Source organism: Actinia tenebrosa, unplaced genomic scaffold (genome assembly GCF_029948245.1).
Source record: "Actinia tenebrosa isolate PJP-AT-01 unplaced genomic scaffold, QUT_ActTen_1.0 PGA_scaffold10__47_contigs__length_13832649, whole genome shotgun sequence".
In the NCBI taxonomy this organism is placed as follows: Eukaryota; Metazoa; Cnidaria; class Anthozoa; order Actiniaria; family Actiniidae; genus Actinia; species Actinia tenebrosa.
The window spans coordinates 1,521,116-1,536,935 of NW_028292570.1; the positions used below are offsets into that span (position 1 = coordinate 1,521,116).

General features: G+C 35.2%; 1 protein-coding gene and 1 long non-coding RNA gene across 3 annotated transcripts in view; one reads left to right on the top strand and one right to left on the bottom strand.

Moving 5' to 3' along the window:
* Nucleotides 1–4,914: 4,914 nt before the first annotated feature.
* LOC116305586 (uncharacterized) overlaps nucleotides 4,915–15,820 on the top strand; it is a 44,383-nt gene continuing 33,477 nt past the window's right edge. Inside the window, exons 1-3 of one of the 2 annotated variants that reach the window (XM_031715525.2) lie at nucleotides 4,915–5,069; nucleotides 5,403–6,101; nucleotides 12,341–12,548. In XM_031715525.2, coding sequence (XP_031571385.1) covers nucleotides 4,962–5,069; nucleotides 5,403–6,101; nucleotides 12,341–12,548 — 1,015 coding nt within the window. In that variant the 5' untranslated portion in view covers nucleotides 4,915–4,961. The remainder of the gene's footprint in view (nucleotides 5,070–5,402; nucleotides 6,102–12,340; nucleotides 12,549–15,820) is intronic. The other variant, XM_031715526.2, reaches the window with a different exon arrangement.
* Nucleotides 8,241–10,160, bottom strand: LOC116305589 (uncharacterized). Its single transcript, XR_004198180.2, has 3 exons — nucleotides 9,935–10,160; nucleotides 8,439–8,518; nucleotides 8,241–8,356 (listed from the first exon to the last, which is right to left on the bottom strand). It is a non-coding gene; the product is annotated as an uncharacterized LOC116305589 (long non-coding RNA).

The window sequence follows — 15,820 nt, forward strand, 5'->3', positions numbered from 1 at the left end:
AATGCTTTGTGGCAGTGAATGCAGTGCGTGGAGGGCTTTCCCGGCTTCTCACCTTTCTTAGCATACTTCCCGCATTTAAAATGAGCTTCTCCTAGATACTTTCCATCTTCATCCCACGCTTTCTTGGCTCGTCTTCCAAACTGAAGAAGCGTATGTTGACAAATGTGGCATTTTTTTGCCTTGTTAAAAGCCTCCTGGTTCTCTTTGGTAAATTCCATCTTCTTTGGACGTCTTAATTGTTCTCTAATCTCCCCCTCCTCTTCTCGCAATGCTTCTAGAAACTCATTAGCTGCGTTCTTACCTCGGTAAATCACAGGAGGGTTTGCTTTACCGTCTGATCTGACTACTATGTAACCAAAGGAGCAGATCTCGTGTAATCCTACCTTATTCGTGGCACCACTTTTCTGCTCTTCCTTAGTTATCAACGCTTCAAAGTCTGCATATATCACGTAAGGCACTTGCATCTGCTTTTGATGGTTTGCATATGAAAGCTCTTTGTTGGTGGGCATCTGGATCCGTTGCGCCACTTCTTCGACTCCGCGGCAGATCTCATCGTGTTTCTTTAGGGCATTTAAGGATGTAAATGACAGCAAGCAGCAGTCACAGAAGTACGTTTTGCCTTTGTGCTTAGTATGTCTGTAGAATAGTCTGCTAATGTGTTTAACCCATGAGTAGTGTCCGCCGTGGTAGAATAAATGTACGCGCTCTCCTTTACTTTTTGACAGAACTAACGGTACTATCGTCTGCTCTCTGACTCCGTAAACGTTAATTGCTAGATCGTTTATTTCCTCAAATATGGGGATGTCTATCAACTGCATGGGAAATTCCACACCATCCCACTCTAAATCATCTGTGGGATACTTACTTATCCTACAGGGATCCTTCTCTGCTGGATACAGTGCAGACCTGATTGCCCACATAAAGCATCGATTGTCTTCATTCTTCACGTTTACAATAGCCTTCTTCCTTTCTACCCACGTTGGTAGCGGTACGTAACTCCCCCCTCGTATGGGTACGTACCTGGCTATACTTATCTCTATTCCTTCAACCTCCTCTACTGTCCAACCCGATCCTTCTTTCGTGTAGTTAGACAGCGACTCCATTATTGCTTCTAAGGCTTCACTGAGTGACCTATCCAGATTCGTGGATTCTAATATCACTAACGACTTTGATCGCAACATTGCTGTCGTCATTACCTCGTCTTTTGACAAACTTACTTCTACCATTATGCTCGCTTTCAGGGCTCCTAATTCTTCTATACCTTTTCGGAGAGTCCTTTTAACCTTCCTTTCTGACTGACGCCAAAACTGTCTAACGTCAATCTCACCGTTACCGGGTATTGACACCGTGCTGAAGTTGCTTTGGGATTCCATCTATATAATAGGAAATATTTTATACCTAATACCAAGCACTTTTTAGGTCGTCGTAGTCGTACTCACAGTCCTGACAATGCCAAAACAATTTAACCTTAGTCTCAAACTTCTTACCACATCCACAATCATAACTGCTCATACACTTCGTCTTCATTTTCAAATGCTTTTTCAAATCCGCTTCTTTCTTAAAAGTTCTCTTACATTCTTCGCACTCCATATATAGACTAACATATTTAAGTGCGCTGTTGCCCTCAACCACACTTGGAGTGGGGGGTCGTCCGTAGGTGGATTTTTGACACGGGTCTTGCCCCGTGTTGAGATTGCGCTGTTGCCCTCACGGGTAATCCTGGCGTAAACTAACATATTTCGAGTGCGCTGTTACCCCCACGGGTAATCCTGGGGGTCTCATAGGGAATGAGGGCTACGCAAACACGGGTTAGTGACTTTAAACGGAAAATCCTCGTGTGGTCACTGCGCTAGAACCCCCATTCCCTATACTACTTCGCTATCAAAATTAGCTAAAGCTATATGGAAATTTTGTCGACGAAAAATAAAACAAGGATAATAGGCGTTCTAGCATCATAGGCGAATAGCCATGACTATTATGTCTACAAAAAACTAATTGATAAGGTTTCATCTTTTTAACAAGTACCATAAACTAAATCTAAATTTTGATTAAGGATGAACACATATCTTCCTTTAAAAACGAAATTGAGTTTTTTTTATAGAATTTTTTTTCTTCTCAAAACGGAAGGTGACCAATGTGTTTCATGCAAAGATTTTCATGGGAACTAGACAAAAATAGAATCGAAATGATAGATAATGTCTAGCAATACATGAATGTCAGCTGGTACGAACTTAACCAGATGGAAAATACCAAAAACACACGAGGTTTTGGCCCATGCTATTATGAAACCACAAGACCACTAAAATTTACATGCGACAATGTAATACCACAATTAATTTGATATAATTCGTTTGAACATGGTAAATCGTTTGAATATTGACTAAGCAATATATATAACCAATATAATATACACTTTATTATGTTTTCCAAATTCCATCGTAAATCTCGCTATGTATAGGCAATTTACGATTAGCTGCTACTGCTACTACTACTACTATTACTACTACTACTGCTGCTGCTGCTGCTGCTGCTGCTGCTGCTGCTGCTACTACTACTAGTACTACTGCTGCTGCTGCTACTGCTGCTGCTGCTACTACTACTACTACTAATAATAATAACGGTTTAATGATGACATATCTACAGAGTACCTTTACATTAATCATGAAATCACAAACAAAAAACAAAAACGAAATCACAAAAATCATATATATCGGATTAACAATATCTAAATTTTATCTTAAATTTTAAATCTTTCAATTTAATGTTATTACTGTTTACATAGATATAAATTCGCTTTTCTTAATGTTCATTTTCAATTTTCTTTTGAGCTCTTTCTTTCAAGATTTTATATATTTTGTTTGAAAATACTTTAAGCCTTTTTTCGTTCTTTAGTTGACAAGGTAATGAATTAAAAAGTTTAGCTGATGAGTCTTGAAAGGTTCCTGCTATTAATGGAACAGTAAGTTGGACTGATGAGCTAGACCTCAATGTTCTGATATATATACATATATATATATATATATATATATACATATATATATATATACATATATATATATATATATATATATATACACTCGATTGCAGAAACGTTGTAGTATACATTTATACAAATATCTAATTTATTCAGTATATTTAATGTTATGCAAAACAGAAAACTCGCTTTATTTATTTCAATCAATGAACGTCAAAATATTTTGTTCTTGTCTTTTAGATCGTACAGATTATAAATCAGTTGGTTTTAAGCATCGAAAATGGTTATTTTGCATTATGCATCTCATTAGATATTTGTATAAAAGTATAAATGTATACTACAACGTTTCTGCAATCGAGTGTGTGTGTATATATATATATATAAGACCTAGTCCAACAAGGATATGTTAGTGAGTGTGTTCTTCCTGAAGTTAAAGAAACAATAAAGAACTTGGAAGTACCTCTTATCAACTGCAGTGTCAAATACTTTAAAAGCAGCAAAGGGTAAACAGATGACATTGTCTGCCTTTCTTTCAAAAGGTGCAACAAATACACAACCAGCAGAAACTGGTGAAAGGTCTGATAGTGAATCAAGTAATGATTCAAAGAGTGATTCAGACAGTGATTCAGAGAGTGATAAGCATTGACACTAGTACCGTTTGTTAAAAAATGTTTTGTTCTGCCCCAATGAAGGGAAGGGGTTTCAGTAGTTAGTTAAAAATGGCATAAATAGTATGTCAAAACACTCCACTTATGTGGTTACTTTAATGAGAAATTCCATGTACAAATTGAACAGTTCCACAAAAACCTTTTGAATGTAAAGAGTGTTGATTTTTTCTGCAATGTAGGTACTACTCTAGATATAATAAGACAGGGTATAACTGTAGATCGATAAAAATACTACAGAATTAATTCCATTCATTCTATAACAAACTAGTAGCATGAAGTCGAAAGATATAATGAAATTAAATCTGAAAAGATTTGTTCATATTCAATATATACATGTATTCTTCTTATATAGTGAGATATGATACTTAGCATGAACAATAGTATACAAATCATAAAAGTTCATTAAAACAGGTCATTGTCAAAAATACCATACAATATGGTGGTTAAATTATATTACCCATGATGAGAAGGTGTAACAAACAATTTATTTTTATTGCAAATTTTAAAATAACTTGAATTCATATATATACCCAAAATAACTTTTCTCAAGACCCCCCTATCTATCATTTTCAAATTTCAAGACCCCCCTCGTTTTTGCTTAAAAAAATTCAGGGCCCCCATTTCCTCCTCTACACCCCCCCTCCCCCTACCCCCCTCCAACTTAAATAATGACCGGTCCCTTATCTTAAATTGTATCATAGACATTAAGTATTGCACAAATTCAAGTTCAAAAAGTAATTTCCACAAAACGTAGCAGTTAAGCAATCGTATTTAAGCATGTTTTACGTTCTGCATCTCATTTGATATCTTGCATCACATTAGGTATCTGTATAAATATATACCTCAACCTTTCTGCAATCAAGTATATATATATATATAGGTCTTTTCAAAGATTATGAATTAAATAAAGTGAAGACATTAGACAAAAAATAAGAACATGGACGCATTGACTTAGTAAGTACTGGCTAAGTAAGTTCGTTATGGAGGTTTGTAAAGAGAAAGGAGACAAAAAGTTGTTATTGAAGGGGGGAAATTGAAAACTGTACTTTCAATTTAGCTCCACCAACAGAATAATTATTTGAACGTGTTTAGCTACAATAATTTTGCAATTTGATATAGCTAATTAGTGAGAAGGCTGTCAATTATGATTTAAATTTTATTCGTGTCTTGATCAGTGTTTTGATCAGTGTCTTGATCTATTTTTGATCCAGTATCAAGGCGCGTGCACGTAAATACAATGCAAAGTCGCCAATGTTCATTGACTTCATAAATTATTAATGAGTTTGAGAAGAATATAAACAGCAGAGTGTGTTAACAGTATGGCGGTTATACGAAGCGCTTTTGATGTTCCCATTCCTGATACTCCTCAGTCATTTCCACACTTTATCTTAGCGACGTTCGAACGGCATGGGGACAAAATAGCTATGGTAAGTATTTATAATTTCCCTATATTTGTCTAAAGACATTAAGTCCTTGAATGTCTTTTATGTTAGAATACTTCAGAGTTAGAACGTCCGTCATTTTGAATTTCTTGTACAATTAGCCTTTTCCTTTATTAAAATGCAATAAAGCTGTGGCATTTCCCACGTATTCAGTAAGTTGGTTTTAGTAGTTGATAGTACCTTTCCTATAGAGCCTTAGTTAAAGTATGACATGAGATAAGACAAAATCAAAATATAAATTAATCGTCTAGGTATTTGTCGTTGAAACGTGACCCCTACATTCCCTTAATGTATAATAAAATTCTGTACTATCACCAGGTTGATAACTCCTCTGGCCAATTCTATACTTATAAAGAGTTGAAGCGTTTGATTATGAAATGTGGTTCTGCTCTTCTTCAAGAAGGGTTTGAAGAAAATGAAGTGGCTGCAATAATTTTACCAAATGTCGTTGAATTTCCAATCGTACTTTATGGAATAACGGCAATTGGCGGAATCGTTACTACAGTGAATCCTGAATATACTGTAAATGAAATGATTCACCAATTACAAGATTCTGGTGCTTCGTACATAGTAACACTTCCATGTTTAGTCAAAAAGGCGATAGAAGCATCTACAAAAATAACTGTAAAGAATATTTTTGTCCTTGGAGAGGCAGAAGGATGTATATCACTTTCTAATATGTTACTGGAGAATGACGGTTCATATTTCCCCTTAAACTTTGTCCCAAAAAGCTGGAAAGAAGATGTTGTCTTCTTGCCTTACTCAAGTGGTACTACAGGTTTTCCAAAAGGCGTTATGCTAACACATTACAACCTTGTTGCTCACGCTCTTATTGCGACACATGAAAGTTTTTATGTTGTGCCAGAGGATGGTTTGGTCATGCTTGGTTTAATGCCAATGTTTCATATCTATGGTTTAAGCGCCCTTCTTGGTTTAGGGCTGTACCTTGGAGGAAAAATCATATGTATGGTGAAATATAGACCTGCAGCATTTTTAGAATGCATCCAAGAACATAAGGTAAGAACATACTGGGCCTGTCCTTGTACAAATATTTAGAAACGGCCAATACGATATTTTTGAAAATTTAGACATTATAGGGAAAATACTTCCCGTTTATCAAACTGCGTGAAGTTTTCAAATAGGGCATTGTACGGCTAAGGGAAGCAGTTTGCAAAAAATTCTAAATTTCGAAAACGTACATCTTTATATCATGTTGAAATCACAACAAGATAATAAGGATTCAACAGTAGCTTTAGGTTGTGATTTCTGTCACGCACTCTAGAGGGGCGACAACTATTTGCCATTAGATAAGGAACCAAAGCATACCAATTGTTCCTCTTTTCCCCCCTGCTAAACGCATGCCGCCGACATAGAGTTGATCCAAGCATGCCGTCGGGAAACTGAACTATATTCTGATCGAGCTATTATTATCATTTTTTAATCTACAATGCAAAAAAGGTCGCGTTTTACCGCGAAACGACTTAGGGATAACGTAGTCCTAACGTTACATAATCCCTTCATAATCCAGCATTTTACCGCTTTCATAACTCGAGTTATCCCTGCATCTTACCGTTGGGACAATCATAAGTAAACGTACCATTTTACCGAATTATCCTCCAACGCGATAATCAAGGAATACTGCGAGTTTTACCCAGTTATCCTACTGGAATAAGTAAGGATAACGTATTTTGTGCCTAGATTTTCTCGTTGGGATAGTCAATAGATTATGCACATTTTATCGTGTTTTCTAGTGGGGTTCATGCATGCATAATGCATGGGTATTATTGCTATTAATTTTTCTTTGGGGAACAGCTTGTAAATTACTTTAAATAATATTTTACGCTGCGATAATCGAATGCCCTTTTTAACTCGTGGATACGCGAAGCGTAGAAACGAGTTATTGTGAGGGGTCTGAATATGCAAATGTGTCACTCACTCGCTCACTCACTCACTAAGATGTTAGCAGCTCGATAATTAAGCGTTTATCTGTCAAGCTTTGGAGGAATTCATTCTCATTAGAGAAAGGTCAAAGTCACGGCGGCCGATCAGCAAAAAAATCGTATAAACTCGATCGAGCGACGTTTTATTAGAACTGCTGTTTACTTTAATAAAGTGGCTTCTTAACAGATTAAATCAATGTGTAGATCGTAGAAAAATTATGAACAATTCCAATGGAGTCTTGAAGAGCATTCAGCCAGTTTTGTTATCCAAATAAGCCATTCTGAATATTAAAAAAGTAGATTGATCGCCGAAGCAATGTTCTTTTAATCTGCGAAGGTACCAATCTACACAATAGATTTTTATTTGTCGCTCGAGACAACTAACGAGAATTTCCTCCAATAAATAATCCGTAATTTACAGACTTGAATGAAGACAAATTAAATAGTATTTCTAAACCAATTTCTATAAAATATTCGCTTAATTCACAGTGTAAATAAAGTGTTTAATTTAAAAATTTCGGGCAACAAATCGACTGTAAGCGCCGTGACCCTTGAAGGTCAAGATAAGTAGTAACGCATAACGTAACGCTTTTTGTTAGCCAAAAAGATTTAAGCGAATGATTCCTGAAATAAAGCACTCGGCCCGACTTTTAAATTAAAAACAAAAACCAGAATTCGTTTTTCAGAAGACTTAGCAATAAAAAGTCTGTCGAAGTCGTCTTTCGTTGGCTTCAGACAATCATCAGAATCACAGAATCTAAACTCAACAAAATAACAAAGAACTAAACAAAGTAGGTGTTAAAAGGAAAATAAAAGGACGACTTAAATAATAAATAATAAATAAATAAATGGGATTTAGCAGTGGCATTCCTACAGAGTAGCTATTCATCCACTGTAATTCCAATTGGAATTTAGGAGTTGATTTTTGCGGAGGGAGGAAAGCCGGACAACCCGGAAAACCCTCGAAGCACAGGAGAGGACCAACAAACAACTCTCTCACATACGACACCGAGCTCAGCGGGACTCGAACCCGGGTAGCATTGGTGAGAGGCGAGCACTCTCACCGCTACGCCACCCTTGCTTCCCTTATTTATCATCTTACCTCTAAATCGAGCATTTAAAATATGAAATTGAGCGAAATACCTTGAAACATTCGAATGTCAACAAGTATAAAAACACAGGAAAGGAAACAGAACTGTCTTTATTTATCCAAAAGAGATGCTGTGTGACAAGGCTTTTTTCATTTTCTTTCTTGTCTGAATGTTGATAGATTTGCCCTTTTTATATCCTTGAATTCCGTTGATAAAAAATTATTAGAAAATCATTAAAAATCTGAAAAGGTAACAAAGTACATCTTTATTAGGATAACAACACATTTTATTCATGAGAAACTTTTGAGTTCAAGTCTACCTACCCTTAGCATTCTCTGCATCTTCTTGTTGCTTCTTCTCTTTGTTTATTTTCTTTGCCGTCTTATATGTAGATGCGATGGCTCTGTAAAAAATAATATCATATAATAAAACATCATTAATATAATAGATTAAATTACTGACAGAAATCAGTAGGTGGACACAAAATACATATATAAAATCATATACATATTTTTAGAAAAGAGTATTTAATTGTGTGGTATCGCGATTCACTAAATAGTCTCTTATATTTTTGAGACGACAATATTTTGTAAGTATTGTCGTTTCAAAATTAAGGTTTCTGATTGGCTAACGCGCGCGATTTTGACAGCAATTGTTTTGTTATGCAACAAAAAAACGCCGACTATACAGCAACAAGGCAAATTTATTGAAAATTGTTTTCAGTGTTTACAAATTGTTTTTTTAAATATAAATGTTTGAAAATACACTTCAAAGTGTTTTTATTTCTTCTCTCAGACAAAAGGAATATTTTTCCTAAAAAATTGAAGTCACATTTTGTAAAAATGAATCTTTATGTGGCAGATATTAAGTGTAGAATTTGACAGCAAATTTGACAGCATGCGTTTCTCGTCAGCTTTCTCCTCTCTTGAGTTGCTGTAAGTCTGGATGACTGTAGTAGTGCTTGTGCAAGTTTTCTATTTCATCATCCTCCAATATAACAAAAAGAGAAATCCTTTTTTCACCGCTATTTTTCTCGCCAAGGAAGGTTTTTTTTTTTGGTTGCTGGACACTTTTATATTCGCCGGTACTCGTTAACTGTCTTTCTGCCGATGCAGAATCATATTTGTCCAACAAAATATCGAATTTTAGGCAAATCCTCCCAGCTTATTTCATCATCAAAGTAATTATTGGTCCATTTATGTCAAAACTGTTTCAGTGTTCAAACATTTTCGCTGATGAATAAACCTTTCAGGCGACGAAAAGCAAAGCTTGAGCGGGTACGCGTCAAATTTTTACGCTTGTTGCTTGCGCTATAGCGCGCTCTTAAGGAGAATTCCGCTTTTAATCAACTAAAATCGGTCAGTTATTTCCTTTTTTTTGTGAGTGTTTAATTCTTTAGAATCGCGATACAAAACTAATTACGATTTTGAGACGACAATATTGACGGCGTTGTAAGAAAGTGTATTTGAATATGTTTTCTCTCAACTAGCCGTCAATGTTTCGTGGTATTGTCGTCTCAAAATCGTAATTAGTTTTGTATCGCGCGCGATTCTTATTATTAGAGTTATAATATTCTATTCTTATTCTATTAGTTTATAGTATCGTTGTATTTTGGAAAGCATATTTTGTAGTTTTTTTAAAGACATTTGACCTTATCGTTTACAATAAACATTTGCTTGTTACTTGGGGCTGTAAAACATCGAAGCAAGAATAAACTTCAGTTTATTAAACTCATATTCCTCACATTAAGACTAACTCTTCATTTGAACAACATGTTATTAGGTTTATTGTACTGAATAAGTTAGCAAATACAACGTACCAAACGATCTTTGCGCCTTTACGAGCTTCAACTGCAAATCCTGTAGTTCGATGAAGAATAACTAGCCATACGAAGCGAGTATTTGGCTCTTTTGCGGCCCTCTTCTTCCAAAACAAAATTATTTTAGTCAAAATGTTTCCAAGATCTTCCCCGCATCAGTAACCAACCATAAAAAGCCATTTTAGCACAACAGAAGGGAATAAACCAAGCAAATCTTTGTCGTTGATTTTACTTCGACGGTTTAGTGAAAATGACCGCCAAGCTATTCAAATCTTGTCACGTGTTGAAATGCAGTGTTTTCATTGGTAGTTATTGCTATTGCTCACAGGAAGCCCAAAACTTTTTACTCTTCGAAGATTTAATTTAGGTATGATAGAAATTTCAAATAACGATCTCCGACTTTTTTAAAAAAAGTTTTATATATCTACCGTAGATACCTACGTGTAAATCACACGATAAAAAAAAAATATATATTTTTTAATCTGTAAAAACATCCAAACTTTATTCTATTGTATTTAGCAAAATTTATTCTCTAAATGGAATTATAATTAGACCTAAATACAAGCCATGACGAGATAATTCTAGGAACACCTATTATTATCTCATCGGAATAACAAGGGTAAAATGTAGGTAAACGGCTGATTAATAATCCTGTAGCAGGAGAAAGTAGGTAAAACGCTGGTAAGACACAACAAATGGGGGTTATTATTGGGGGTGAATTCGCCCCGCGTTTTAGCGTACGGGATAATTTGTATATTATGTGGATTATCGCACTGGTACACTGTAAAAATAGATTGGTTGAACCTACCCTAAAAAATGGTTGAAAAGTGGATCTGTGGTAATCAATTGCCAATGGTTTTGAATAATTGGTTATAATAACCAATTTATGGGGTAAAATACACCACTTATATCTGGTTATAATAACCAATTTATGATGGTAAAATACACCATTAAGAGAAGATGTCAGCAAAATTCAAACAAAATCGAAATTTGCTGGCAACAGTCAAAAAGTGGATTTGCTTATATTCAAGTATAAGGTAGACTTATAGCCAAAACAAATCGTACGATACTTCGTTTTTTGAAATATGGCTTTTTTTTTTCGAGAAAAATTGGAAAAGCCAAATTGCCCAATAAATGACCCTGTGTGATGAGAGCCAAAATATCACCCAACTTCGAGGGCCCTTTTGCCTTTGCAAAAATGTGTATGGGCTTCATTTTTAAAAATACTTTTTTTTAGCATTGTCTTGGCTTCAAATCTATGAAATTTTATTATCTTCCAAAAAATTTACGTTGACGGAAAATTTTTTATTACCAAATGACTTTGGCACGTCATGAAATATAAAGAACTTTCAAAAAATAAAACGTCGATATTTAGAAATTGAAAAGTTGAAACAATGTTCTATTCGTGAGTAAAGTGAAAGTAAAAATCGCAATTTCTCTACTAAAAACAGAGAAAAAAGTGAAAATTCCATGCTTTTAGTTGCATGCGCAGAAAAATGCGCAGTGCAAAGCAAGGGAAATACCTTAACGTTATTTACCTTAGTTTGAGCTTTGATCTTTTAAGAAACTGGTACTATAGAACATCTTCTGTAGTTAGCTTTTCATTTAACCTATTTAGAAACGCTATATTGAAAACACACTTATTTCCTAAACTCTTGCTGTTACCGGCGTTTGCATTGCTACGCGGCCACCCCAGACAAAAATCGCGACGTGCACTTTGCAATAGACTGCCGTCAATCAAACACGTTGACGCCATTTACACGCGTGTGTGACTCAAAAGGCGCCAACTATTATGAGCCACACTCACCGGGCCTATCCGGGCCGATCCAAACGCGTGTAAAATGGCGTCAACTTGTTTGATTGACGGCAGTCTATTGCAAAGTGCAAGTCGCGATTTTTGTCTGGGGTGGCCGCGTAGCAATGCAAACGCCGGTAACTCGTCCGAGACTTGAAAAGAAAGAGACCGAGATTGTTTGCTATTGCGGTTTTGATTCCTGGTTAGTCAAGGACTAACCAATTATCATTAGTAGTTTCAAGCAATTTCAAATGGTTATAATCATTAATATTGGTCGTTTTAACCATTTAATTTTTGTAATTGACCAGTGCAAATGTGAAAAACTAACCAATTATAATTGGTAGTTACAACCAATTGTTAATGGTTATAATCATTAACATTGGTCGCTTCATCCAACCGTTTTCCTTTTTGCAAAATTAGTGGATATTGCGACCTTTTTTGCCGTGCTATCACTTTTGCCCCAAAATGTAATACCAACATCATCACAGTACTTGTAGTATTTCTGCTTTGATAATAACGAATAATTTAGAACCGATCTTAAAACAAGATCATAACTTGGTAAACATTGTCCGGTTTTAATCTTGGGTTTTTTTTTATTAATAATAATTCAGATGAAGCAGTATGAATTATTTTGCTGTCCACAGCTTAATGCTCTCAACATCGTGCCGCCTATTGCAATCTTTCTTGCAAAGGATCCTTTGGTTGGAAATTTTGATTTGTCCCATTTAAAGAGTATTATGTGTGGTGGCGCTCCGCTTGGAGAGGATGTAATCTACCAACTAAAATCAAAGCTTCCACACGTTCAGAACATCAGACAAGGTATTACTACTAGCATTAGTAAAATGGTAAATTAAAACTGAGATTAAAACGTGTTGAACCCATAAGTCTAAATTTAGATTTCCCGATCCAAGCTATAATGATAATAAATAATAATAATAAACAGGGAGACCCGCGAAGCACAGGAAAGGACCAACAAGCAGCTCTACTCACATACGAAACCGAGACCAACGGGACTCGAATCCTGGCCGCATTGGTGAGAGGCGACCGCCCTCACCGGTACGCCACTCATGCTTCCCCGTCTAAATCATGATAAATCATAATTTCTGCAATCCATTTCTGCTTAGGATTTCTTTGTTATTTTAAGGCAATAACGTTTAAGAACAGTAGCCAGGGTTTCCCTAGCTTTTTTCGTAGTAGAAAATTTCCACTGAAAGCCTTATCAATGCATTTGTAACTTTCAAGATTAATCACTGTAACTCTTTCTTATCTGATCGTCATATACAAGTTCTAAAAAAGCATTAATCAGCATTATATATATATGCTTTTTTTTTTTTTTTTTTTTTTTTTATAATTTAGTTTTATTTTACATTATATCTCATGAAAAAAAATGCTTTACATTCAAGGAAATGACTAGAGGCTAAAGGAACCGTAAGAATTCAAAGTTAGTTCCTAGGCAATGTAAGTTATAATTTTATTCAGTAGCATCAGACAGTAACACACACATACAAAAAAAAATAGCCACACACATTAAAAAAAAAACAATAGCAGCAGAAAAGCGAAGGTGACAAATGTGAACGGCAAAAGAATGTTTGAAAATCGTTGAGAGTTTGTGATTGTGCCAATCATAAAAGGTAAGTTTTAAGACTTGTAGTTTGTAAATATTTTCAACTGTTAAGATATCAAGAAGATTTAATAATGGTAATGGACTATCTGTATTTTTTTCATATAATGTCGAGAAAAAGGTAATTCTAGCAATATGGTTTTGTTTAGTTTGGAGTATTTTGATATTTGTTTTACATGTACTGCCCCATGCTGTAATGCTATAATAGAGGTATGGGTATATAAGACTGTTATAAATTTGTCGAAGTTGAATTGGTGACAGATAGTGTCGAAGTTTAAAGAAGATATTAGTATTTCTTGAAATTTTTGAGCAGATAAAAGCAATGTGGTTTTTCCAGTTTAACTTATCATCAGTCATGACACCTAGGAATTTGATAGTGAATTTGAAGTATCACCCGAAATACAACATTCATAGGTGTTGTTAATTAGTCTTTTGGGCTGATTTGATTATAGTGATTTTTTATAGTTCATTGGAGTTTGTTGGCGTCGCACCAGTTTTTGACTTTTTCTAGTTCTTGGTTGATAATTGATTCAAGCTCTTGTTGGCCTTTAGAAGATGCAAACAAATTGGTATCGTCAGCAAAAAAGTCTAAAGGAAAGTTTGTCGGAGGAGAAAACAATGTCATTAATGTAAAGAAGGAAGAGTAAAGGTCCCAGCGTACTTCCTGTGGTATTCCACAAATGACTGTTTTCATCGAGGAATTAGTATTGGCCATAGAGACATATTGTTGTCTATGAGAAAGATAGCTTGTGAACCATTTAATGGGTTGCCACGGATGCCATATTTTTCCAGTTTTTTAATTTTTCAAGTTTATTATTACATGGCAAGGTAATTTCATATATAAAAATATATTAAATATGTATTTATATATTAAAAAATATGATATAGTCAAGTAAATCCGCGCGATCTGATTGGTTGAAAAGCATGAACCATTTGCCCATGGGTTGCACGCTCACGTCAGCTTTTTTTGATTCGGCGAAAAAAAAACTTTTTGTATCTTTTTGCTGACAATTTATCTAGAAAAGATAACTGAAAATGATTGAAAAAACTAGCGAAAATACTCATCAATCTCCGACATTTAGTATAGAGTTGTCATTTGATCAGCCTAGTAATAAAACGTCAAGATTTGCATCACTTTCAAACAGTGAGCTGGACAAGATTGTGTCAGGGTGTCACTCCAAAAAGACAAAGCAAACCACAAATCGGTCGGTGTCTACATTCATAGGTTTTTAGCAATGATTAAACAAATACAAAAATATTGTTATCGTGTAACAAAGTATTTTCAAAGTAATTAACTGTAAATATCTTGCTCACCATCTACTTCGCCGCTTCACAACTGCAGTGAAGTCCTTTCTGAAGCTCTACATGGGAGGGAAAGCCGACAAAGCATACTACCCAGAGAAAATTAATCCAGTTCAGTCAGTTAGTTTTGATCCGTGTTCAAGAAGCTTTCCATTGCTAAGTCATTGTGCGATAACAAACTTGGACATCGTCAACAACAACAAAGACAGCCACTGTGTTTTTCACTGATTTTCTCGGGCATTACTGTACTAACATATGTCAACATTAGAAATGTACTTGGCTTACAGTTGAAAATCACTTTCTCCGTAGTTTTGGACATTTTTGATTCGCTTGTAAGCTAAATTTTTGCCATTATTTTAGTCATAACAGTCTTCAGTTTAAAGCTGCCATTTTCAAAGCGACTGTTTTTCTGTTTATAGCGTCTTTGTGCTTTTCATTCACGCAAGGTGCGTAAGGAGAATTTAGGGCATGATCAGCAAATACAGTCTATAATTTGTATTTATTTCTTGTTTGTCGATTTGACTATATTATAAAAGCAATGGATCATAAGTAGCTGTGCATCCATCGAGTTATAGATGCACTTGGGAGGTTGCTTAAGCACTCAAAAAAGCTAGCGTTACACTCCGCTTCGCGTCGTGCAACTCTTACGCTTTTCTTCGTGCTTAGCAGCCTCCCGCGTGCATCCATAACTCGATGGATGCACGCTACTTATGATCCATTCCTTAATTTCTGGATGAAACTCGTCGGGAAACCTTAATTAATTATTAAAGATAACCAAGAGAATATTATTATTCTCTTGAGATAACTGAAAGTCACTGGCGTTTAATGTAAAATTTATCATAGCAAGCGGCAACTCCTTCGATCAAGGCTCTACACGGCACTTGTTGAGCGATTTTGTACGACTAGAAAAACTAGAAAAACTAAAACTAAAACTAGGTCAAACTACGAACTAAAGGATGGTGAATAGCGGCTAATTCAGTAAATGAAATTAAGATAGTTTTACAAGAAGATGAATTTTAAGTTTAAATTTGCTATATCTGTAAGCTAATACAACGTCAAGTTTGAAATTATCTGAATCGATTTGGTGAAGAAGCCAGTTGTTTATTTCGTTAACGCCGTCGGTTTTAACCAGTTTTCTAGCGCTCATCTGCTCTTGAAGTATTTCCAT